Here is a 26364-nt window from a genome sequence, read left to right on the forward strand (position 1 = left end):
TTTATTTTTTGATTCATCACTTTATTTTCATCTTTACATGTGGTACATGGCAAAGTCAGGCTGAGAAGTCGATCATCTTGCACAGTATATTATCTGCACAAGATCTTCTAAACCCCACCTTTACTTTCATGTGGTAGACAGGGATGGACTAAATCTGGGGGTGATGCTCTCTGCCCCGATTCACTTTGTCTTCCCCCAGTGCAAGACCACGGTGCTGGACTCTGAGACCAAAGGAAAGCTCCCATCACAATTACAAAGAGGAAGACAGAAATGGAGAGGACCAGAGGAGGTCAGAACCATACAACATAATCACTTGCTGTTTCTAATGAATCAGTTAATCCAATTAAGTCACAGGCACCTTCTGCTAAATGAAGGACTAACATTGAGAGAAATTCATTCGCTTTTTACTCATTCATTGGGGCAGATATTCATAAATTCTTGACTCGATCAGCTTTTCCGCTTCACTTTACCGCATACTGGATGGGTAAGAAATGGCATTTGTGCGTGCTGTGGTGATGAAACACAGCCACACCGAGAACATTTTTACACCCATCCTTGAGCTTGCAGTACTTCTCACCTTAGACAGGCTTGAGGTTTTTCTTTTTTGGAATCCTCAGATATGTGGGTAGTTAGTATAATACATAGCTGGATCCTAATATTTTGTGCGCTGCGCATATTGCAGAAATTAACCATTTCAATAATTTTACAAAAGAGCAGTAGTTTTGTATAGCTAGAGGCAGCTCACACTCGCAGGATTTCTTGGCCAAGTCTCACCAGAAACACATCTGTGCATATGACACTTGTCCTCCTCGACTCATGGGTGTTTCCTCCCACATTTCAAACACTGCCTGTTCAGGAGTCAATTTCCCAGAAGCTATGTAATATTACAAAAAAATTAAAAAAAATAAAAGTCCACTAGCAATAAATTTCACTTATGATCAGCATAACACTGTGGTTTTGGGAACCATAACCCAGGTGAAGTAAAGATCTAAATCTGTAGACATCTGCATAATGGCTTGAACCCCTGTATTCTAGCGGAGTCACATCAGAGATGCGTCTTGTGTTGGGTCCTCTCATTCCCGTGAAAACTTTGCATCTCTGTGAGCCTGACTGGGTTAGTTCTTACGGCAAAACGGATTACATTACATCTACCCGTTTAACGAAAAAAACAACATGCTTAAATCACATGAAACGGTTTTGACAGATGTATCTAGAGGATCTGCAGAACTGTCAGGCTAAATAGGGTTGTAAAATTTGCCATTACAAAATCCTTCTTTGGACTTCATTTCAAAACACCCTCTGGAGACTCTGCTAGTTATAGTAAAATGGTAACCGGAAACTTCCTCAGAGGAATTGGAAAGTATAGTTGGTCAACAGTGCCTCCCAGTGTCTAAGCACACAAATTGCCAAATTTCACCAATTTACAAAGACTGTATTCTTTCATTGAAGCCTTTGCAAGAGTTCCTACAACAATGTTGAGTATACACACTAAGCACCTGACCTTTATTTACTCATTTATACAGTCGGTTAATTAAAAGTAAAATTTCATTTCTAAAAGAACACTTGATGGCAAGTACCTTGATATTGCTATTACAGCTGCAGCATGAACCACTTTCCTTAAGAGTACAAGGAGACAGCTCTAAATTACACTTTCTGCTGCCCCAGCACACATGAACCTTTATTAAAATGTAAAACAAAAATGAAAAGTATTCTAAGAATATGACACATTTTAAACCCACTACATACTAATTGTAACAGAGTGGAACCGATTCAATCCATAATTTACACATTTATTAATATTACAGTGTTTAACATGCATAGCACAAGTTAATAAAATCATTGTCATTAGAATATACAATGATACTTATTTTATACAGATTCCCTTCCCCTGTCCCAAACAAACAAACAAAAACCTTATATACAAAAGACAGTATTACATAATTTGATGGGTCCCCATTCACAAAGCATTGGTCACCAGAGAACGGTACCAAAATTCATAGGAAACAAATGCTGTACGGTCATAAGTGTTTTATACACAGCTTCTACCTGAAACAGCTCAACATTCACACTGCTTCATCGGACCGGTGGTCAGTGCTTCTTTTGCTACCTGTTTTTACCTGTGCATTCATATGTCTACTTCTCAGCCTAGACAGATTGATCGTGTGACACATTAATTGAAGGGAAAAAAGAAAAACAAAAAAAATGAACTCTGCTCTGATAATTCATAGTCTGTGCATTATTGCTACTTGACAATCATATTATAGTTAAAATACTGTGTCCTAACTGTCTAAAAGCTTTTATTTATAGCCCTTCAAAAACTAATCCATTGTAAACAAAGGAATTAAAATGAGGTTACAGAAAAACAATACCAGGGTTTCTGAAAGCAGTAGTAATATCTTACAGCACCACTCTAATAAATAACCAAATTATAAATAGAAACAGACTTTACTGATTCCATGAGTATCAAGAAAATCATACTTGATATGGGGGAGGGGAATTACAATTCAATAAAAACTTGAATTTGACAACTGATAATCATTCAGTTTAAGAATGTCAAATTGCAAAATTGCTTAAAACTTTAGAAGGTAATTCATCCTAAAGAATAGCTTGCCAAATGTGGTTTTTGCTAAGTTACAACAAAAACAAATTAAATCAAAGCAACCTTGGAAAAGTTTTATGATATTTGAGTGGCAGATGCATACTGTGAAAACCATATATGAGCCTGCCTGTCGTATTTCAGTCAAGCAAAATACTCATTTAAAAAGTGCAATTAGTGAGGCCTTGTAAACCGAAGAACCCCATTATGATCCAGTTAATACTTTCACTCAGGTCCTGTGTGGCACCTGTCTTACAGCCCTGTCGCGGACCGGAGCTCCAGCAGGGAGAACTTCCCATCACCATCGGTGTCAAATTGCTCCAAGAGCTGAACTTCAGGAATGTCCAGGCCAAAAGTCTTCTTCAGATCATCATATGACAAGGCACCCTCCTCTACATTGTGGAAGACATTTTCAAGATCTGCATGTAGATGGGAATAAATTGTTTACCTTCATGAAAAAACAACCAATGTCCTTTGTAACAGACAGCATTTTAAATGCAATTATAAACAATATACAAATTTAACAAGTAAGAACAAGAACTCCCTTTTGTCCTACCATCATTCCATTTATTCGCTTAGGTAAAAACTAAGGGAAATTCAGATTCGCATTTAGCCTGAACAGAATGTCTTTAAAAGGAACCAGAAATGCAAGGATAACATGCAAATACCACACAGACTGAGCTGCACTGGGTTTGGACAGGCTGGAGCGGTGCCTTAAGGGTTAAGTCAGTGGTCCTGTGTTACCTTTTAAAGAGCTGATCCCAGGAAAGGAGATGGGAATTTGGTTCTCTCTACCCAACTCCTTCTTGGAGACACTTTGAGACAGAAATCGAGGACGCCGGGTTGGATTGAGGGGCTTAGTCGGCAGGAATCCTTCCGGAGAAATGTTGGAAATTCAAGTGAAAACCATTAAATACATATTAAACATAATTTATTTGTGTCCTTTGTTAAAGTGATTTGGTATGGCCATGCAACATTCAGGATCTGAGCATATTCATTAATTGGATGACTTCAAATACAATTACCATTTGTTGAGTTGATGCATCATTTTTCAAAGATGTACAAATTATAAAGAATGCCTCAGATAGCAATTCAATTACAAGTCATTAGAGAACCAATCAGTTTTGTTACTGCTGGGTTTTCAATGTGCACTTACAAGAGAAAATGAAAAGCTACAGACAAATGCAATTCAGTTTTATGATGTATTGAATTGAAAAATATGATGCAAAGTACATCTTAAAATCTTTGTCTTACCTCCTGCAGAGTTAACTGCAGGTTCAGGATAGGGGATTTTAACATCTTCCTCTGGAGAGCTTTCTGGATCAGTGAACCTGACCCTGTTGGCTGCTTCACCTTTGCCTGATACAAGTTTGTCTCCTGGGTTTGTCTGTGGAGAGCCCTTAATAAAATTTTTTAACACAGGTTAATTGGGTGCCACTGGGAGGGATGCTGGTCTCCTGTAAAGGGCTCTCTGATAGGCACATGGAACAAGGTTGTGCGCTGTGCCCCGACTGGGTAGCTAGCTGCTCCAGCTTTGCACCTGCACCCATTTACATTTATTCATTTAGCAGAAGCTTTTCTCCAAAGTGATGTACATCTCATAGTACATCTCATGTTTGCTCAAGGAGTCCTACGCTATGTGGCTTAGTCAAGGTGCTTCTCAACTGAGGCTTCTCCATCTCAGTGTTTCTGCTATGAAGTCCTCAAGTAGTAAAAACCACAAGCAAAGGTAAAGCAAAACAAGAGAGCGGAAACACTTCAGTTCTAATTAAAAGTATTATTATCATTGTCACATGTTTAAAAATAAAAGTACCGTTGCTATAAATTTTACTATGTCAGCAGCAGATCTATGCCTGTATAAACAGAGTCCCAAATCTCTCTCTCCACACATCAACAAAAGTACGTATTTCCAACCCATAGTACTTACAGTAAGATGGGAACTTGGTGTAGTATTCAAAAGGAGAAAGCCACTTTCTAGGAAGGACACTTTGTGGATGAGGGTGGTGATGGAGGAATTGAGGCTGTGAATAGTTTCATCTGCCTCGGATTGGTACTGCCTTTGGGTGGCATTGGTCTTGCTCAGGGCATCTTGCAAAGATAACACTTCCTAAAATATAGGTCACAAAAACAAATGTGAATGGGGAGAAGAAAAACTTAGAAAAAAAATTAATTTCGAATCAAAAACCCAGAATCCACTCAGAACACCTTTTATTTAATTGTTAAGCATTTGTTTACTACAACACACATCTTTCAATATTCCATTTCCCGATATACGATTTTTTTACGTATCCTGCCTATGATTAATAGCGCTTATTATAGTTTAAGTAATAAATGTTTTGCTTTTACTCACTTTTTTGAGAAGACCTGTAATCCTTATTTTTCATAAAGAGAGCAATCACACCAACTGAAATCGTACACCAAAAGTTTTACCTGATATGTCGAGAGATAACTGCAAATAGTGAACGCTGCCTTCAATTTTTTCAACACCCTGCTTTAGCTCTGACCTGGGTTATTCTGCTCCCTTATTTACAACATGTCATAAATACCCCTGTCAGGAGACTCAAAACATGCAACCATATGCACAAAGCTTCCTGGCACAGCAGAGGGAGGAGCTGCCTGTCCAAGCCCCGTCTCTGATCTGTTTAACGGCAGAGAGAGAGAGAGAAAGTCCGCTGCTCTCTGGAAAAACAATACTGTCGTCTCTCAGTCTGCAAAGCTGTTATGTTGCTGACATTTACGTTTATTAAAAAATAATAAAATCAGAGTAAATAAAACTGAATTTCATTCCAGGCAAAGACCTGAAGATACTGACATGCCATTCTCACAGTCAGCTTGTCACATGCCCAGTCTAATACCATCGTTTTAGCCGGTGGACGTTACACCGGTATCTGTACATAGAACCGATGAAGAGCACCTGGACCACTTGATGATGCATTCAATTAAAGCTTCTCAAGTAACACATCAACTCTCGGTCCAAGTCATATTTGCAAGAAGGGGACCATCTGCAATCGATGCGGGTTTTCGTTCAGCCAGCCCGGGCCAGCAACGTTCAGACTGGCATGAAAAAAAGACTAGCTTTCCAATGTTGCGCTGAGCTGCTGTGTGACAGAAACTGTAAGCCACACTGCATTGAGAGAATGGGGTACCGACGCCCTCAGCTGCAGTCCAGCATTGTACCATCTGGATTTCATATCAACATGTTTGTTTACATCCTCTTTAGCACTTGTGGTGTTATTGTCTAATTAGTCATTTATTTATTATAGTGCTGCAGAGCCTTCCCACTCTGCACTCCTGAGAAAACCTTTGCATTGTGAACTCTCATAACTCTCACACGTAATTACCGTTAGTATTAATTGTACAAGTTTTCATGTGTTCCTGAGCTCCAAAAGAGACACCCATGTGCACCAAAATATCAAACAACATTAGGATAGACAACTGCTTCAATAGTTAACAGTTATTGCAACACAACATGGCAGTTCCCCTTCATTAATTAATCCACGATAGTTTATAGCTGTCTAGCTCTGCTCGCTCCGAGTTACTACAAACAGTACACTTAAATGATCACAAATGCAACATATGTACATGGCGCTGAGTTTATGTATTAATTTAACCTTTAACGCAAAAACAAAACCAAACAGTAAAGGAAAGAAATGTAAGAAAACAATGCAAAATGAATTTGCACTCGCTGAACAAACTGACACGGTGCCTCACAGCACCTGGGCCACACAAATGGACATGAGTTCAATCCCCACTCCACGTGTGTGAGTGGAACTTGGATGTTCTCACTGTGTTCACGTGGGTTTGCTCTGAAAAACGTGCTGCAGATGAACCAGTCACTGAATTGCCAGTAGTGTGCGTCTGTGTGCGCACATCTGTGTGTGTACATGCGTGCATACACAAGTGCCCGTCTTTGTGTGAATGTGTGGTATAGTGCTACATAAATGTGTGAATGACTAATTTGCTGACTTTACTGTATCTAGCACTATAAGTCACCCTGGTTAAAGGTGTCAGCTAAACAGTAGTTAATCATTACAAGTTGCTTTGGAGGAAAGTGTCTACTACACGAATAACTATTAATGGCTCGCACCACTCAATGGTTGGAGTGCACACGAAATCCACACTTAATACTCAAACTCAAAGAAATGCCACATAAGTCAAAATAGGGATGTTAAATAAAACTCCTCATAAAGTCTAACTCTGGTGACACAAACAGGGGTATTTTGGGATAACTATTTCTGAGAAGAGACTGGTTTAAAAAAAATGTTAGCTAAAGTCAATGAGAATGCAAAGCATCTGTGGCTCAAAGTTAAGGAAAAATGTGGAAAGGCTTAAAATGTATAGAAAGTGGTGAAGGACAAGATATTTCTGCTGCTTTAGGTTTGTCTAAAACCAAAGATCTAACTTTTTTTTTTTTTGAGAGATCACATAACAGTGAGAAATGTCACTCTCATTCAGTCTTCTTCTTCCAGCCACCTCCCCAATCCTTCACCTATCGCCACTGTTTTCATCTTCCTCAAGCCATTCCACGCACACTATCACAAAAGGTTTACTTTATGAAATCATTTTTTTTTAAATTTTTGTTGTAAATAATGATTTTATTTTTATTCTTTCTACTTTAATGTGTTGCACAACTTTTTCCTTATGTTTGACATCGTTCAGGATGGTTTTGGGATGAACTGGAGATGGGGTTAGAACAAGCTGTAATTCATAATAGAATAAGTCATTTATCTGGTCTTTCAATATTCAGTCATCTTCAAGGACTGAATTAGAACCAGTTGGGGGGGGGTTTAAATGTATGTTGCTAGCAAAGGGTGATCATATTAAATGCATTAACATTCACACAATCTAAAAGTTATTGTTTCCTACCAGGAGCTGGCAGTAAACCTCAAGACATAGAAAACTACCTGCTTCAGAGGTAAAAGAGATGAACAGTTGTCTACTTTTTCTGCAGGACACTCCACTTTGTCCTTTGGATTTTTGTCTCCTTTGATCTGTCTTTCAACCTTCCAGAGAAAACAGGAAGCCTTGTTAATTGTCTTACAAATGTAGCTTCTCACACACAGAGATGTCTACTTTCAAAAACAGACAATGAAAAATAAAATGACACTTTAAAAAGTTATGTACTGTTGTGATGACCACTACAATGCACTGTGGAAAAGTAGTGATAGAGAAACACTGATAATGAATTTATTAGTGTGCTCCACTGTAGAAGAGCACCATCTCGCTGTTCTGGTTCATCACCAAAAAGGGGGGGAGAGAAAAAAAAAAAAAAGAATTAACAGTTGCTACAGTAATTTCACATTCTTATCTCCACAAACATGATGTTCAGTTCTTGTTCCTTGAGTCACTGCCCCCAAAGTATGCTGAATTCGACAAGCAAGCTTGTAATGGATCTGAAGGACATAAAATGGATACAAGATATTTTACCATTTCCTTTTTCAGAATATTCACTGCTTTCATCTGGTCCTCCACACCAGTCTGAAGAGTATTCACATCATGCTGCACACTTGTTAGTGTACTCCCAATTGTAGCCACACTCTGCAATAACACATGCTCTTCAGCTCACTAGAAACAACTCACTGAGATACTACGTAAAGATTCCAGAATGTACACACGATTATAAAATTACATAAACGAAAGGGGTTTACCTTCTGAAGTGCCTCAATGGTGGTTGGAAGGTTGATTATATCTGAAGCTGATTTTATGTTGGCTTTTAAGAGGCTGACAGCAGTGTCAAGTAAAGTAATCTAAATAAGGAAATAAACTAATTCAAAAACAGAAAAGTACTAGAATCCTTACTGAGAGACGCAATGACACGTAAACTTCATGGAGCACATACCTACATCATTTCCCAAAAACCTAACATTGCAAATTGCTTCTTTTGACAGTGAAAAAGTGAAATCAGAGACATGTTCAATAACAAACTAGTAACGAGTTCTGTTTTAAAAAGTTAAAAGACAAGATATAAAATATACATCCCCTAATGATGGGTATTTTGCATGACATACCTTTTTGTTTATTTCTGTTATATTTGACCACAGCTTTTTCAAACCCATATCTCCATTCTCCAGGAGTTCAAGTCTCTTCTGCTCCCCTTTCAGGTCCTCATTTAGTTTGGGTATTTCATGTAATGATACTGATTGGCTGGATTCCACTATAGGTACAAACCAGAGAAACTGTATACTTACCTTATATGAGTACAGATCATGACATAGTACAATGTTACATACATGGAATACAAACATTTAATTAAATGTTAATAGTAACAGTCCTGAAAGCACAGACGTACATGTACACTATGTATATGTGCTGCAACACTGAAATTCAGTTTCTATTTATTACAATGCCATATATACTGTGCTCTACCCATTCATGAAAGCAAAACTCTTTTGTTGGCGATTTCATGATACTCTTTTTTTGTATCTGTGCATCCTGGAACATGAGACATAAGTTCATAAGCACTTACTTGTGTGAAATTTTTCCTTTAAGGAGTCCAGATCTTCCTTCAGGGCCACCTGCATCCATATCAAGCCCGCACAGGCCATCACACATGCCACGAGGATGATGAACGTGCATAAGGGGTAGCAAATGTTACAGCATCGAGCATAACTCCTTCTGGGGGGACAGAGAGTAAAAGTATTTCTCACTGATGACAGGTTAAAAGTTAATCCTGTTTTAAGAGTACCAAGCATCACCAGTCATTGCTATTCTGTAGTCAAGGGTCTGGATCATCCTTGATATTTTCTTTGTATTATACTTGATAGGCTAAACTACCCAGGGAAGCTCAATGCCTACCACTGCTATTTTGACTTAATTAATACTATCCCCACTCTTCTGTGCTGTACCAACCCACAGTTGGTAACCATCTACGGTTAATTAGGGATAGCTGATTGCACAGTGGTTAGAACTGCTGTCTTTGGACCCAAAAGTCAAGGGTTCGAATCTCATCTCTGGCTGTAGTACCTGTGAGCAAGATACTTCCCTTAAATTGCACCAATAAAATTACCCAGCTGTATAAATGGGTAAATAAATATGAAGTGGCCTAACATTGGAAGGTGCTTTGGAGAAAAGTATTAGCTAAATGAGTAAATTTAATTAAGCATCAGATTTCATGCTGCACAGTGACATAATTAGTCAGCGATGTAGGGGGGCAGCCCTGCCATCTTCAGAGTCTACCAGCGAGACTCACTTTCCAAAAGCAGCAGCCCCACTGAGACTGCTGAACTCGTCATCGTCGTCCTCCGAGCTCGACTCGCTGTCTGAATCCGGGGGCTCGGTTCTCAGGAGTCGGTGTCCGGAGCCTTTCTTCGTTTTCTTCCTCTTGCTGTCCCCCCCGAGGCCGATCAAGGCGTTCAGCTCCTTCCTCTTCTTCATTTTCTTCTGAGGGGTCAGCGCCCCGGCTGAGCCCGGCTTATACCCCACGACGTCCAACGCCCTGTCCAGTTTGGTTGTCTTCCTCCAGGATCCGTCCTGTACAATTGCACATCATTAAAAAGAAAAAAAAAAGAAAAAAAAAGAAAAAAAAAACATGCAAAACCCCATACCATACAATACAATACAAACAGCAGACAAAACCAAATCGCGTATGAACACAAGCAAAACACTAACAGACAAAACGAAAACAAACGAAGCAAAACTCGATCAAAACAAAACAAAACAACCAAAACTGAAACTAGCAGGGTGAACAAACACTGAGTGCGGTAACAACTTATGCTGGAAACGTCATTAAACTGCTTACAATGTGCTTTATTCTAGGCTGAAAAACAAACAGATTCCTATCTTAAATGACCAAAATTTTTATTTTTGTACAAGACGACCCGCCCGGCACTAGTACCGTGAAACAATAGCTATTTGGAATTCAATGCCACCAATCCTAGCCGAAGTGAAATGTTAATTTATCACCCGAGTATGTCGAAAAAGTGCATTCAGAGGCAGCGGCTGTTTGTTACAGAATGATACTCACGATACTAAGTGAAGCAAATAAATCCCTGCAAACAGCAACGAAAAGGAATTTAAAAAAAAAAGGTATACTGCCTCACTTCCGTGACAGCTGACAGACCAACATGCCAAAGAGGGAGCGACTGATTGGCTCGGCTCTGTAGGCAAACCGCTTCACTATTGGATAAATTTGGGAGCTTTGGGGTGACGTAGGCTTACAGTGAATGACAGGGAGGGAGTTGTGAGTGAGGTGGGGGGCGAGTACGCGCTCCGGGATGGGCAGTAGCGCATCACCGCTGGCACTTCTGCTTACTCTCGTGTGCTTTTTAGAGCGAAAAACACTTAAAATCAAACGTCAGTTTTACTGCTCTGAAACTGTGCATATGAAATTCGGATTGTACACCGTCACGTCACAAGTTCGAAGCAGTTCCTTGTGAAAAAGCATGTTCTTACCCTGCCCTGCTGGGTTGTGAACACGAGAAGAGCAGAAAAAAAGCAGCGGCCGCGGAGACACTTGTCACTTCAGCGGATTCACACCATTAGCCTTCATACGACCCATTTCCTAAATACTAGTCAAGTACACGGCAAGTAGTAGTAGTAGTGATCTTTCTCTGAAAGCAACGTTCATACTAAAAAGCAGCAGTATGGTCAAAAACTTTTTGGAACTTGATGACTTTTATTTGTCAACGATATATTCACACTGGAAAGCTTCATCTGAGGTACGTGTCTTTTCATCTCTCACTCTGTCATATTTGATATTATAACATAATATTAACATATTCATTATGAATGAGCTCGCGTTGAATTGGGTTAAATGTAGCATAAACGCCACAAATACACGCTAGCAATAGAAAATGAATTATTTTATCCGTCGTTAAGTAAAGGCAGCACTGTAAAATGCGCAACCAACAGGTGTTATATGAACCGCTGGCGACAGGTGGCGCTGTTGCTCATTATTCAGTTGACACTCGCTAGTAGACCGACGCTAGTAGTCAGATGCTGAAAAAGATACTTTCAGGAGTCTCGTGATGTACAACGTAGGGCTTATATTTTCCTTTTTCATTTCTAATCGTTATTTTTAGTATATAATAATAATAATTATTATTTTATTTTATTATTAATTTTAGTTTTTTTTGTTATTTTACAACATTTAGTGTATAATTTTGTGTAATGTCAACCAAACTAGAAACATCTTATTTTAGATTAATGACATAAGTGTTCTAAACTTTTTATTGTTTTGGTATTTGAATTGTTACACATTATCGTGGACATACTATCCAGACACTTGCGGAACTGCCTATTGCATTTTTAGGAACTGTTGTGTATATACTGTATGTGGTTATACACTATTTACTGTATATACTATGGAGTATGGATGGTATTGCATACATTTGTGTGGTTCCTGCTGCTTAAACAGCATTGCAAACCAGAACATGAAGCACAAGGGTAAATTATTTCAATCTGCTTGTATTCCTCTGGACATGCAGTTTTTGCCACAAAGGAATATGAATTATGAATTTTTGTTTTATTTCTTTCTTTTCCCACATCAAAAAATTGGACAGTCCTTGGCTAACCAATAGGGGGCAATATTGACATGTTAATATATTCCTTCTTTTGCAGTTTTTTTTTTTTTTTTTTGTTTCTTCTGGTAATTGTGCCATTTGTCTGGGATGCGCGACAGTTGACCATATAGAAGCAATGAATTCATCACATGCAAGATAGCCTTTAATTTGTGAAAATCTCATTACTAATTAAATTAATTTGTTCTATATATTTCATTAAACATGTGCAGGAAGTGATTTTAAAAATCAGTTCATATTGTAATTAAAATAGCCTTCTATATTTGTTGCTTCAACATAAATTATAATGCAATATATAGTGCTCAGAGAGCCCAGTGGTGTGTAATACATGACAGGAGTATATGCATTTTAATTATATTTTTCCCTAGAACTGAGAACTCTGTTTATCCTGGGCTGGCATGATAACAGGAACAATTAACTAAATTTTCAGCACAATTATATATTAAAGGAAAGACCAACTGCTGTCATATGTAATGGAGATGTGTAACTCAAGTGGAGATGTATTCCAAATCGCCTGCAAATATAGGCTGAGCGGCAATAAATGACCTCACTTATCATTCATCAGGGCTCCCCGGTCCTGCTGTCAGCGCAGGGAATGTTGAAGTAGGCAAGGTCACGAATTGCATTCCAGCATAATCCTTTCAGTGTTTTCCTGTGTTGCTATGGAAAAGCTGAAGGGGACCAGCCCTCAGTTCATTAAATCCATTCCTTTTTTTCCTTCGGTATTTTCAGGAATAACAAACAATATCATATCACTTATTCAGGACCGATTTTCTTTTGTCAGCGCTGCGGAATTAAGAATAACTTAAAAAGACACAAAGCGGATTTGAGCTCTGATAATTGTTTCACTCACCACAAGCAACAATCGTATGAAATGGAACACTGTTGACCTCAAGATTACAGCTAATTTTCTTCTCCTTACCATTTTCTCATGTTGTGAGACAAATATTGCAGTTGTGCACTGAAATGTAATATCTAGATGTTATTTATTACAGCGTATGCTTTGATTCAGTCATTTAGACCAATGATAAGTAGAAGCACAATTTTTCTGCAGACTGATGTTAGATAGGTTTAAGATAAAATTATCAGGATTTGAAATAAATTTGTAATTATGAGTTATCTGCCAAAGTACAGAATAACTGCTCAATAACAGCATTCTTCTTTATGCTGTCGCAGATTATCAATACTTAACTGGAATTTATTTAGTATCTTTGATATAAATCTTTTTTCTATAGATGGGTCTGGCTTTCATCTGAAAGAAGTTCCCTGTTAAATGAAACTGTAGTGGAGTTTTCAGGAGGTATTTTAAAAGGCTCAACCGATTCATGTCGTACAAAAGAAAATCGCACCTTTGCTGGAGTTCCATGCATTACATTTCATACAGTTCAGCACAATGTCATATAGAAAATGGGCATTTTATATTCAGTGAGCGTGTAGCAAACTGTCAGACAAACAGGAAAAAGACATTGGACTACTTGTTGTGCTGGAGCTCAAGGACAGTTCTGTAAAATATGTTCAAGTTGAGAGCCATTTAACACTTTTATAACAACGTCGGTGCCGTACAGCAGACAGTTTATTCCAAAAAAGTAAATAAGTCATTAATATTAGCTTGTCGCTTGATACTAATAGTGAGCGCACGTATTTGAAAGTGCATGGTGTTCCAAAGTGTGCCGGTGCAGACAAACAAGAAGCCAGAGCATTATTTACCCTGTAAATGTAAATGTTCATTGATGATGCGAAAGAGCATAGCTCCGATCATTATTTCTGCTGCTCGGGCGCAAAACAGTACAGAATGGCTTAAACCTGCGCTCTAATGCCCACAGCACATTTCAATTTCAGTCTTCAGTGCTGCTCCAAGAACTGTTGGGCTATTCTCCTGCGCACCATTACACAAAGACAGGTTACAGGTCCCCCCCTCCACAAGCCCCCCCATCCATATTCATTGTGGGCACTTGGATGAGCCCAAAAAAGCAGACCTTGACAAGCGAGGGAACTTGATTAGACCGCTACAAAAGGGAGCCCACATGGTCCTCACTTTAAATAATGTGCACCCTCTTGCTTGGAACAGGGAGTGTAAACTATCTCCCTCAACGTGAAGATCTGGAATGACAGCCAGATTATATGCAGATGTTTGGGGTAGAAGAGACAGGTTATGTGCAGGTTTATTATGGTCATTTGCACTTGTCCCTGTTCCCTGTTACTCTTGTTTGTTTTTCTTCCACACACACACACACACACACACACACATATATGGTAGATTGTGAATAAATATAAGAAGGAAAACAATGCGTATTTTAAGTTTAAACAGTATTTACTATGCACGAATTATAAGGACTTGATGATGAGGTAGGAAATGTCTTTTATTTTATGTGTGTGTGTGTGTGTGTGTGTGTGTGTGTGTGTGTGTGTGTTGGGGGGGTGCATATTTGTGGTACAGAATGGAATAAAGTTGAGTAAACGAATGGCCTCGCGAGGTCAGTAATGTTTACTAGTGTCTCTAAGAAATTGTCTAACCTCCTTTACATACAAAAAGAAAAATATTTTTCCAGAAAAACATTTGAGTTGCTATGTTTGTTAAGTGAATACTTATTATAAGAGGATGATAAAACTTAATTAGAGAAGTCTTAGGAAGCAGCCAAATGGGTCAATTAGAACTGCTTTGGGAGCATTGCAGAAATGCTGGGAATAGTGGGAGGAGGATTTACAAGCTGCTGTTTGAAGGGTGATGTCACTGCATCTGTACCATAAAATCAAGCGACTATAATGGATTTGATTTTAATTTCTTCCGGCACCAGCATTGGCCAGGGTCTCTCACAGATTCTGTAGCTGGCTTTCCATTTGATTGCATTCCCATCCAAAATGTGATTTTTTTTTTTTTTTTTTCCCCCCCCTCGTTTTATCAGACTGGTCCATCTGACAGTTTAGCATCTGCCCTGCCAAATTTTTTGATTTATTCAGTGACCGTCATCCATATATTGTAGCTCCATTTGGCAGTCACTTTCTAGCACATGGAATTTAGTTTAGAATTTATCGCTTACAGATAACGCAGTCCAGAAGCGTTACTCGTATATAAAGACGTTGAGGCGCAGAGGTGGAGCTGTACTTCGGCTTTTTGAGGACTGCGTGGTTTCGTTATTGTGTTGGTGATCTTTTTCTTACGAAATTGGGTGTAATACTTGTCTCTTTATAACTGAAGTGTGAATATACAAAAAGACATTCTCCAGTTCAGTTTCAACACTTGATCTGGCAGATTTATCAATTAGGGAGGGGGCACAAGGAAGAGAGCCAGTTTCGTGGTTAATTAACATTGGATCTTTAATAATTCACTTTTTATTAACCTTTTATGATGAAGGTCATCAGATTAGAAAAAAGGTTTCATGGAATTAAAGAGGGAAAGGTGTAAGAAAAGTGTAAGACACAGAAACAGAATGTACGCATTATGCAGCTTGGTTATGAAATCATTAACAATGAAGTGTCATCCCTCATAAAATGTCTCATTCATTTTCTGAAGCGAGCGTTATGAAACTGAGCATGGGAATTCAATTTCCTCTCCTTGGAATTAACTTAAGACGGTGTTAAAACACTGGAAGCATAATTAGCTTTAACCCTCAGATGAATGATATCTTTATTTCTATGCATACTTTTTCCTATCTCATACTTGAGCATGAGATGTTGATTTATTAGAAGTGTTCCTGCAAGTCAACATTGCCTTAAATTTCAAATCTATTGCTTTTTACTGTTTAAAGCAATTAGATTTCCAATTATTTTACCCTGAAACTTTTTAAAATTATAGTTAAACAAAAAGTGAAGTTAAAAAGAAAAAAACTTTTGTGTACATTTATTATTTCAAAATGTAGCATGCTAAGATATGCTAAATTAAGACAAAACCTGGTAAATTACTGTTTTATTTAGCAGAAACTGGCAAAGTCATATTTATCTTAATTAGAATGTAATGCAGACATGTTTGTTTTTAGTTATTAATCAAAATTGATTTTAATGAGTGTTTTGGTAATTTGGGGATATTCTCTTGGCCTCAGCGAGCTTACTCTCTAAAGCTCTTGGCATACATAAAGGATTTTAAATATTTTCATGATTCTTATGTGAGTTAGAATATGTCCATACTGTTTAATGAATCATTCCATTAATTATTATACCTTTTTGCCCACACAGCATCACAAGTGCTCCTCTGCATCAGCATTCATTCAGATGTGTCCCACAGGGCTGCCTGACTGCGGAGAATTATTCTCCTTCAGAGACAGAGATGTCAGACCTGACGTCTTAGATTCTGCACTTGTGTTTAAGCTTTCAGTAACACAAGATTTTTTTTTGCCCCAGATAAATGGGACCGAGTGGTTTGCAGGTGAAGCTCCAGGTGTCTAAAAGGTAATATGTTTTTGAGCCTAAAAGAAAGCCAACTGGTGTCTCCTGACAAGGCAGAAAGTTGCATCAGTTGTCAGTAGAAATCAAGCAATAGAGGACACTTCTGTTTTTCTCTCACACAGTATGTTGTATTATCATGTTTCATAACAATTGAGCCTATAGATTCTGTACGTTTTGTCAGTATTTCCCCTAAAACAGTTTTTATTAAAGGGATTTTGACTGGGTCATAACTGTACAGAGCAGTGTCTCAATTTTGATGATTCGCACAATACACAGATCATCAAGACGACGGTTAACGAAGGTAAATACAACGTAAAATTTTCCATGATGAAATTCTGGCATTTAACTCTGAAATTGCAGCCTTTAAGAATGATAAGAGTTACGTAAAGAAAGCTGTGAAACCACAACTGAAAACTGACTTACAATAGATCAGTGTGCCAAAATTTAATGTTATGATACCATGTTATTCTAAATTAGGGTTTTGGTATAATTTTTTGTTTATCGCTTAACATGATTAGCATGACTAGCCCGAATATTTTTGAGATATTTTGGTTGTTTGGAGCCATATATCACAGAGGCAAAGATGTGGCTCCATAATTTTTCATTAGTTGGATGTGAAATATGGCCTGCCTCAAGTGATATTCCAATTTGACTTCTAACTCTTCTGTATTTTCAGTTCATTGCTTCCCCCATTGCTTCAAGTATTCAACTTGAATTTACTTTAAAGGTAAGGGAGGATATTTTTCCTTATCTTTTTAATTCTCTTCATTCTTTTTTAGTTACGTGATCTCTGTGTAATTATGATCATTTTGTTGTTTGAATTGAACTGATGCAGATTTTTTTAGTGTTTGCAACCATTTACCACACAATTTTTTGATTCCATATTTTTAGCGATTTACAAAAAAAAAATGGCAAGACAACAGTTGCAACTGTTCAAATGATAGAGAATATACATATCATGTGCTATCTAATCTCATAATATACTTAGTATATATAGCATGGAAAAATTTTACTTTAATTTCCTATAGTCAAGCTGAATGTAAACCTGTCACAAGCACACATTCAGAATCCCAAAACAAAATGGATCAAATGTCTCCACAAATGGGTCTTTCCTGAGAAATTGCCCTTTGTTCTTTGCTTGGTCGCTACCTATGTTTGCTGAATACAGGAGTAGTAAATGATTTAAAAAAATAACTAATTAATTAGCTGGATTTGTTGTGATTAATTTTTTAAGACAGGTAAAACTACAAGGTAATACTAACAGAACAAATGTAATTTAGAACTATTTTTCCTTTAAGCATAATGTCTGTACATATAATTGATGCATACACTTCTTTATGTAATTCGAACTCTCCTTTGATGTTTTTCACTGGGTAAAAGTACTGGTCAAAAAAAAAACTACAGTTTCAAAACTGCAGTAACCATCATCCCTGTAGAAGACATAAATGCTCTTTAGGGCCAGTAAAGCTGGCAGAACAGACCTGAGATATGTTGTTGAAATGAACGGAGGAGTCGTCTAAAAATATTTATGACATTGCACTTATATTAAAACACTTAAAACACAGTCTGCTGAATGACACTATGAGATGACCTTAATGACTGACTGTACAAATTGAATCAGAAAGTTAATGCTTAAATTCAGTGAATATTCAATGAGATAATTCTGTATAATTCAACATTTTTACATAGAATACATAAAAGTTCACTTTCTAAATTCAGTGTTGAAATGTGTTCTGTCTACACAACTCAGTTAAGTTATACAAGTGAGTCCACAGGTCACACCTGAATGGTTAGCGTTATTTAAATCACAGCTGGAATTAGTTGTAGAACTAGGAGTGTGTAAGTATCAAAAATTAGCTTTTCTAATGATGATATATTGGTATTGCACATAAAGTGTCTTTAAAGAAAGAAAAATAAAAAAAAAAAGGTGTCTGAAAAAATAAGAAAAGAATAGCATTTTCATGCTATTTTTACTGTTAAATGTTAAAAACTGAACTTTTAATATTTTCAGGTAGACTTTAACTGTAGCTTATTTTGTTCATGAATTTGGCTTAATGTTTAACAGCGTTGGACAAATTTAAACAATAGTTTGGAGAGTCATGTCTTCAGACTCGGTGAATGAAACAGCTGATTTATCTTTGAGTAAGAAAAGTTTGTGGTTATAATCCAGAGAGCTCTAAAGCAGTCACACATAAAGAATCAAATCATCGTGCCTCCATCTCCTACAGCGTTGCATAGCGTGTAATCTTCCTTTTGTTGGAGTCCTCCCCAAACCATCGTTCAGTGACTGTTGTGCTGTGCCGGCCAAAATGCCGAAGCACCACGACTTGGAGCATATGGCTGCGTTTCACGAAAAGTAGCACGGGATGTCACCAAGGGTTTTTGTAAGTTTTGCGACACAACTGAGAGCAGAGAGAAAGACAAAAGTCACACGACGACCATGATTTCGAGTGCTCGCTTGAACCGTACATGGCCCTTTGGGACTGCGTCCGGCCAATTCCCCTCCAAGCTCGCCAGGGTAAGTTACCAGCCTTCTGACAATCTGTCACACCCACAGCCAGCTGTTCTATCGACCGGCTCTGACAAACTCTGCCATGAGGGTGGAGGGAGCCCCATAGCTTCTGCTTTTAATGCTAGATCAACACATCGAGCCTGCCTCTCCACAGCAAAGCTAATTACTGAAACAGTTGGGAGGATGATTACCTTTGATCTTTTGCCTCCTATTCGGCAGCAGAAAACAAAGGTTTCCGCAAATTACTTTTGCACTTTTCCCGCAGTGTTGAGCAGCGGCATTACAGTGATAGGAAAGCCAACGTGGAAAAAAGTGTCCCTGTTGGCCACTGAGAGAAATGAGCTGGACTACCACACTGGTGCTTAGACAGCTACCTTTGGAGCAAGGCCACACCTGTCACTTATAGGGCCCTCAGCAATTGATCGGGGGGGTGACGTCTAACTGTGACAGCGTCACATAAAGGGTCAGAGGTGCTATATCGCCACATGGCACTTAATATTACACTGCAGATCCAGAAGATGCAGAACAGTTGGCAGAGTGAGGCAGGGGCCCATACTCAGCAGTGCTCAATCATAGCTGTTAATACGGTCAGGGTATTGTGTCGTGGCACTTCCATACGTATTTAGTACATGGCTCATTCGCAGCATTTACTGGTAGCAAGACCACTGGAAGGCTAATACAGATTTGACAGTATAATAACTCTGGGCAAGAAAAGTTAAAAGGTTTTGTACATCAAGTGGAACTGGTAATAGGACGCATCATGCGTGGGAGAATCTTCTTCTCCTGAGTAGGGGTTTGATGTGCACGCTAGGTGGAACTCAACATATGCCAGGTTGTTACAGCAGAAAAGGGAATTGTATAATGCTTATGAACACAGATCTGGATTGTTTACACGATGTCAGTGGACTCTAGCGACTGCCACTGTCAGTATCCTGAAAACCCTTTTCTGTAGACCCCATGTTAAGCCGTGAATGTGTGAGGACTGAGCATGCTGCTGTCCTCAGTGCTCCCTTGTCGTCGAGCCCTCAGGTCAGCTCTAGGGAACCTCAATAGCAGAGTGGCAGTGCAAGACCTGCCGGAAGTCCAGATTCTCACATGAACGTTACAGGTGTGTGATGTCTCAGGGCTCTGCACGAAGGGCTACTCTTCTGCATTCACACGGCCTTACATGATGGGATACCCTGCCTGATTCAGCGCTCCGCATGTCAGTTAACTGAAGCCCAAGGGCTGGCGTGACTGTGGAGCTGGATCATATGTTTAGACAAATGCGTGAAGAAACCGCATCGACTGCTGCTGATCTGTCCCCTTCAATAGTGGAGGGTAGAGGCCGTTGTCATGCCATGGAAAGCTGCAAGCCTAACAAAAGCCGTGTTTTGGGAGAGGGGACCAATGCAAAATTTGGCAAGGAGAAATGCTAGTGAATGTGACAAAACCCAGCCTGTCTGTTTGACAGCAAATTATCTTGTAGCTATATACCTGGAGGAATACAGCACCAAGTCATTATTATCGTATCCTGTGGATATATACCAGTCAGGAAAGACAAAAAATACACCCGACACTGCTATGTGTGATGGATATTTTAAAAAGTTTGTGTGTGCTTGTAGAGTTTTTTAATTGGAAAATATATCTAAAGTGCTATTGTTGCTGAATTTCCTGAAGATCATTTTTGAGTTGGGGATGCTGTCTTCCCACATTGTCTTAGGCTCCTTCTTAAGACACATGGTGGAGACACTTATTTTCCTGGAGAATACATTCTAGGAGAATTTGGGCAATTTGGAAGACACAGCACAGTATGCAGAGCAAGCAATATTGTCAAGATCATTTTTTTAAAATGTCAAACAAAATTGAGTCTTAAGAGAAAATTTTTAGTGACAGTTAGGGTTTGGGGTTTATTTGGGTTTATTTCTTTTAAAATATGATAATGAAATTGCATTTTTCTGTTTCTGTAAATGAAATCTGAAATATGCCCTCAACTACCTTGATTTGCATCTCTACTGTCAGTTTGCTGAAGTGTTTAGACAAATAAACCAATACTGAAGAAAATAATGACAAATGAAGAAATTGGGGATAAATATTAATTTTTAGCAATTGAAAGCATCTTTAAAATGAAAAATCATTAAATCTACAAATGCCAAATATAAGTCAGTCTGCTCAGCTCAGATTAATCCAATCCAGTCCGATCCAGAAAAGTTATTTTCCCATTTCAGAAGTTAATGTTAATGTAACTGAATGAAAGTACGTGATGGTTACGTGGTTTGTTGATTGACAGGCATTCTTCCAGTCCTCTCGTGTATTGTCACAACAGGTGTGGAATAGCAGACAGGGAGCAGAAAGTTAACAGTTTTGCTTGCAGCACAATACATGGAGTCTGCGGGATTCTAAATAAACTGTCAGGAGTAAATCCCTCACCCCCTACCCCGGCATCTGCTGAGCAGTTCCTGGTACTCTGTGTTTGCCTCAGCGTGACACTGTATAGGCTCCCCAGTAGGAGGTATCGATCCCTGTCTAATCCTATCAGACTTCCCCTTACTTTTCATAAAATTCCCTTTCGTTGGGGTTAATTCTATCTGCGCTGGAACTTACCCGGAGTTCCTTGTGTGTCCCCGAAGTAAATAAACGCCGCAGTCGCCCTAAGTTCCCTGCCTCTTTGTAAGATGTGAAAAAATAACAAGTTTGGGTGCTGTTGTATGTTTTTACATATGTAAAATTGCTTTACAGTTTTACGTTTTTGTTATTATGAAACACAGCTAGTTAGCAGCCACAAAATAATACCTTTGGAGTATAAATTGGTTTATTAGACACTGTATCTTTTTTAAATAGTGCAGTAGGCATAAACTGGTAATTTTTAGGCAAATAACCGTAACTGTGTCCCGGTACTTTTTTCCATGGAGAGAAATGTGTAAGAAGTAAATTACTTACGTTGGTAATACTAAGCTATGGAATTTACTTGTTATACATTAGAAATTTTGAGATTTTTAATTTCTAATGGTTTCACAGAAAATTTTTTACAGACAGAATAGCTTTCTAATATAAATATTTACTCTGTCTGTCGACATTAGGAAAATCTTCATAATTTTCAAGCTTACTTTAACTATAATGGAAAGAAAAAAGTAGCATTCTCAAATAATCTAGACTTCTAAATGTCGCATTCACTTTCGATGCATTGCTGATGTTACCATAGTTTCCACGTTGGCAAAGTATGCAGAGACTGCTAGAGTGTCTAATTCCATTTGACGTGAAAGTAAAGCGGAGTTTACTCTTGAAAGGGTCAAGTCCGCAAGATTGCCTTTACATACTTTACTGAGCTGCCGAATAGTTCGTGCAGATAAGGGCAGAAATGACAAAGCCACACATTTCAACTTAAGGACAGTGTGGACGGCACAGAAGCGGACAGTTTAGGCAAGGCATTTGCTTAGTGTTATCTGTATCTGGCTTCAATGATAGCAAACAACTGTTTCATGTTACCAAAACATTATGTGCATGTGGTTATCATATAATTAATCAAAGATCAAATGTTAGATACTGTTAGCAAATGTCTGCTATTTGGCTGACATTTCAGCAGTCCCTGCTTTTTATACAGTATCTTCATAGCTCTTACTACAGATTGAAAAACAAACAAACAAAACATAAGCTCATACATTTAGGTAATCTGTCTTCTTCATTTTGGTTCTGATACTTTCCACATATTCTAAGAACTGATATGGGAATAATTGGATATTATCTGAATTAATTTCTAAAGCCTGTGAACAAATACTGAATGTTGTTGTCTGTTATGCACACTTTAATGCGATTGCAGTGTATAACAAAGTATAGAGTGTGCCGTAGTGTCCTTGTCTCCTTGTCTTCCCATAAGTTTTCTTCCATTTTTGCTTCTCGTTTTTTAACTAATATCTTCCTAGGTAAGCTGTCTGATCCAAAAGATTGCAAAATAAATTATTATTATTCTTATAGATAATTGTAATTCAGTGTGATTATCTTTGCAAGACAATTCTTTTCCTACATACCACTGAGTTATGCTAAGAAATAATAAATGAATGAAAACCAATAATAAAATTCAGCATGAGGGGAAAAAAATGTAACACAATATTCAAAGCCACTGTTCCACAAGCTGAACTTAATAAATTAATAACTGGGTCATGTTGCCCTTCATGTGAATGGGGACTTGTTCTGCCTTTGACCTCTCTTTCAGGGGCTGTGCTTATTCTACTCATTTTCCATGTAAGGTGGCTTGACAGGACTGTCAAGGTTGTGATCACACAACCTACCGTCCACATGAATGGGACCTTTTACTAGCTTGGATGTCCTTTCTCCTGGGATCGCATCACCATAAATGTGGCTCAGCCTGAGAGAAATGTCCCACGTTCGGAGGATTAGACAGTTGCGTGAGACATTTGCTTAGCTGATGGCCACAGGTTACATAATGTGCGGTTTTACACTTCAACCATTCACCCAGCTAGATGTCACCTGAAGCTCTTCTGGTTGCTCGTCATGTTCAGTGGTTTGACAGGAGGACCTTCAGATTCTTTGTCGCAAAGTATCTTTTTAGGTCTTACTTTTCAGCCCTAAAAAAATCATAAAATCTGGCTTTTAATGTGAAACTATTTTTGCTATACCTAAATGTATTAGATAGTATTTCAGTATGAAGGGGGCTGTCACACTGTACAGTTACATTCTTAAAAAGTATCAGTATTGATTTTAGTCAGAAATCCAATATCAATAGGACATTAGTACTCTGCATTCGCTTCCTTAAATTAGACTTTCTAACCTCCCCTCTTCCTCGCAACATTTTTTGAAGTCATAATCATGTTATTTTCAAAAATCCACTCTCCTTTTTATTTGGGCATCTATTTTTACATTTTGTTACAATTTGTCATTATCTTCAGCTGCTGCTTTTTGAACGCTCTCCTGAATGAAAGCCAGAGATATCAACAGAATTATGCGTCTTCCCATATTTTGACAAGACAAGGATTAAGTGACTGAACACCTTTTTAATGTCTTAAGTAATTCTACACTCTTGTGAGTTCCTTTGTAAATTCAATTGATCACTACTGCACTAAATGGCAGGTAGGGTTGCTTTCTGTTTTGTGGGATATTGTGATATATTAGATTTTAAATTATGCTACAGTATTATAAGGTTGTTAATCAGAGATGCACAGCAGATAGCCAGGCCAGCAGCTGTGAGTGAAAGGAAAAGGTGTCTAATCCTGTCTCTGTCATGCAGGAATGCATTTCGGGAGAGTATGAGTTTCCAGGTAATGATATATCTGGATCATAATACATCCTGTGCTCTCCATTTTTGTATATAATTTTGCCTTTAGAATAGAATTAGTAGAAAGCGGAATTGGCCAGAGTAATACATTTGATCTTGACGAATAATATGAAATTATTAACTGCTAAAATATGGATTATTTTTCCGACACTCACACAGCCAATCTCATTACTTCAATTCAGTCTGAATATTAATTTGTTGGAACCAAAGATTAAGCTCTTTGAGGCTCATGAACACATATAAGTGTTTCCAGCATGCGCCATTGTAGCAGACGGGGTTTTGCTCTCTTGTGTTGCACTCGTGTTGCATTGTTCGTCAGAGGAAATGGCATTTAATTGGGAGGTAAGGTTACTCCCGGCCCCATCCGATACCCCAAGTTGCCACAGCTCTCTGAATACCGGCTTTTATAGCTTTTTCGCATTCGGAGACCACAAACAATCGGATCATATTTCCCCAGGAAAATGGAGCCTTTGTTTGCTCTCGACTCAGGCTTTATTAGTCCTCGAAGAATATCAGAAATACCTTATCGCATGCCAGGAGCCAGCTATCTCTGAATGGCAGCTTCGTCCACGGTCTGTATTTCATTTTTTTTTTCACAGCATTAGCTGCAGGCTTCAATGCATTTCAGATTACACGAGTTCCACAGGGCTGCCGAGCACGCCGTGACCGGGTTGGAGGATGAAAGCAGGTGCGGCGCAAAATGCGTCGAGGCCGCCCCCATGCAGCACCTCCCTCAAGGTCGCAGCCCCCCAGTGCCTACCGCCGCCCCCCTCCACCTGACTTAGGCTCATTTGTGTCACATCTTCATGACAAGGGGAATGCAAATGCAACGTGCTTTCTGCGTGCTCATGCACCTCACGCCGAAGTCACGGGAAGAGGAGTGACAGTGAAAGGCTGTTTCATCACCCAGAATTAGGTTCTCTCTCCTGAGGTCGGCGATAGTTTGCACGCTTTGCATTGGTGTCTTCAGTGGTGCATTTGCACGCCACATGGTTGTGACAGCGTGAAATCCAAAAACTGCATGCACCTATCTACATAAATTACATTATTGTGTGAATTATTTACTCCGTAGACACTCTTTTTCAAAGCAACTTGTCAGATTTTTTTGTACGTATAACCAATTTAATCTTATCATAAAGGTACTACAATCATGTACTGCTGGGAACTAGACCTACAACTGTCTGGTAACAAGCTTGGGTTCCGTTCCACTACGTAGGCTTTATAATTCCACTGCTTTTGTCCACTTTGAACATTTTGTTCGTGGCATATGCCAATTTTAGAGAATTAGCTGAACCCCATATGGGTCCCTCGCCTTCTGAATTTATGAAATCTCCCAAAGAATAACACCCTGGACATGGCTGTGGCCAATTAGGTGAACAAGGCCGGCTGCTCTTGGGTTATTGGTGCTAGTAGATGCGACATTGGGAATTGAAATGAGCCACTTTGCAAGAAAGCGAGGTTGTCCCATCCCATAGGTCTCAATGTGTGGCACTGACAAATAATCAAATAAATTCTGTCCACATGGTTAAAAGAAAGTGGCAGATCAGTTGCAAATGGTGTTTGGTTAAAGAAATGGTGAAATCATGAAAAAAATATGAAGGGTTCAACCAGTTCTTGTAATTGGAATTCTTCCATGTTCTTTACTCCCTCAGTGTAGTAAATAAACTGAAATATATTTCACCAATAAATACAAATAAAGAAAATACAACAACAACAGTAGCAATAATAATAATATAAACACTGAAGTTTGGCCAGTTTCCTTAGAGAAGCTGATACCTTATTTGCATTCTGTGTTCAGTTCCACCTGTTGTCCTGTTCAGCACAGGATTTTTTTCATTCTTTGTCCGTCGAAAAGCAGGAACTAAATGCTTAACTTTACACTGCTCCTGTATCTCGGAGACATTGAGTCAGGTTTTACATGCACTAGAGGTTGGAAGAGGGTGTTATTAAGCCATTATAAACATCAGACATATAAACATTACAACCAGCTGTTTTGCTATTTTTTTTAATTTTTTTTTTTTTTTTAAGATGAATACTAAATTATACTGTTTATTATTTTTTATTTCTACTATTAAAACTAAAGAGCAAG

At 38.5% G+C, this 26364-nt stretch overlaps 1 protein-coding gene and 1 long non-coding RNA gene across 5 annotated transcripts in view; one reads left to right on the plus strand and one right to left on the minus strand.

Moving 5' to 3' along the window:
* Window positions 1–1791: 1791 nt before the first annotated feature.
* Window positions 1792–10652, minus strand: efcab14 (EF-hand calcium binding domain 14). Of its 2 annotated transcripts, none has more exons than XM_018753131.2 (11): window positions 10560–10652; window positions 9786–10066; window positions 9063–9208; window positions 8605–8750; window positions 8245–8343; window positions 8024–8134; window positions 7501–7599; window positions 4524–4703; window positions 3851–3995; window positions 3341–3469; window positions 1792–3015 (listed from the first exon to the last, which is right to left on the minus strand). In XM_018753131.2, the coding sequence occupies exons 2-11, from the start codon at window positions 9968–9970 to the stop codon at window positions 2849–2851; spliced, it is 1407 nt and encodes a 468-aa protein (XP_018608647.1). In that variant the 5' UTR covers window positions 9971–10066; window positions 10560–10652; the 3' UTR covers window positions 1792–2848. The 2 variants fall into 2 exon arrangements, with proteins under 2 accessions (XP_018608647.1, XP_018608646.1); XM_018753130.2 differs by having other exon boundaries at window positions 1793–3015; window positions 9063–9211.
* Window positions 10653–10831: 179 nt separating this feature from the next.
* The window catches only part of LOC108935103 (uncharacterized), a 72147-nt gene continuing 56614 nt past the window's right edge, over window positions 10832–26364 (plus strand). For 2 of the 3 annotated variants that reach the window (XR_003797576.1, XR_001966180.2), the window contains exons 1-3: window positions 10832–11253; window positions 16450–16497; window positions 17171–17221. This is a non-coding gene — a long non-coding RNA (uncharacterized LOC108935103). Of the gene's footprint in view, window positions 11254–16449; window positions 16498–16644; window positions 16796–17170; window positions 17222–26364 lie in introns of those variants that run through there. The other variant, XR_001966179.1, reaches the window with a different exon arrangement.

The sequence above is a fragment of the Scleropages formosus genome, chromosome 3, assembly GCF_900964775.1.
Source record: "Scleropages formosus chromosome 3, fSclFor1.1, whole genome shotgun sequence".
NCBI lineage: Eukaryota > Metazoa > Chordata > Actinopteri > Osteoglossiformes > Osteoglossidae > Scleropages > Scleropages formosus.

What these genes read in the sequence shown, in the direction of transcription:
- efcab14 (XM_018753130.2), bottom strand. Translation starts at nt 9,970, where the DNA reads ATGAAGAAGAGGAAGGAGCTGAACGCCTTGATCGGCCTCGGGGGGGAC. An exon ending in CACCAAGTTCCCATCTTACT is followed by an intron (nt 3,996 to 4,523) that starts GTAAGTACTATG and finishes AATTTTATTAAG; the next exon opens with GGCTCTCCACAGACAAACCC. An exon ending in TGCAGTTAACTCTGCAGGAG is followed by an intron (nt 3,470 to 3,850) that starts GTAAGACAAAGA and finishes TTTCTCCGGAAG; the next exon opens with GATTCCTGCCGACTAAGCCC.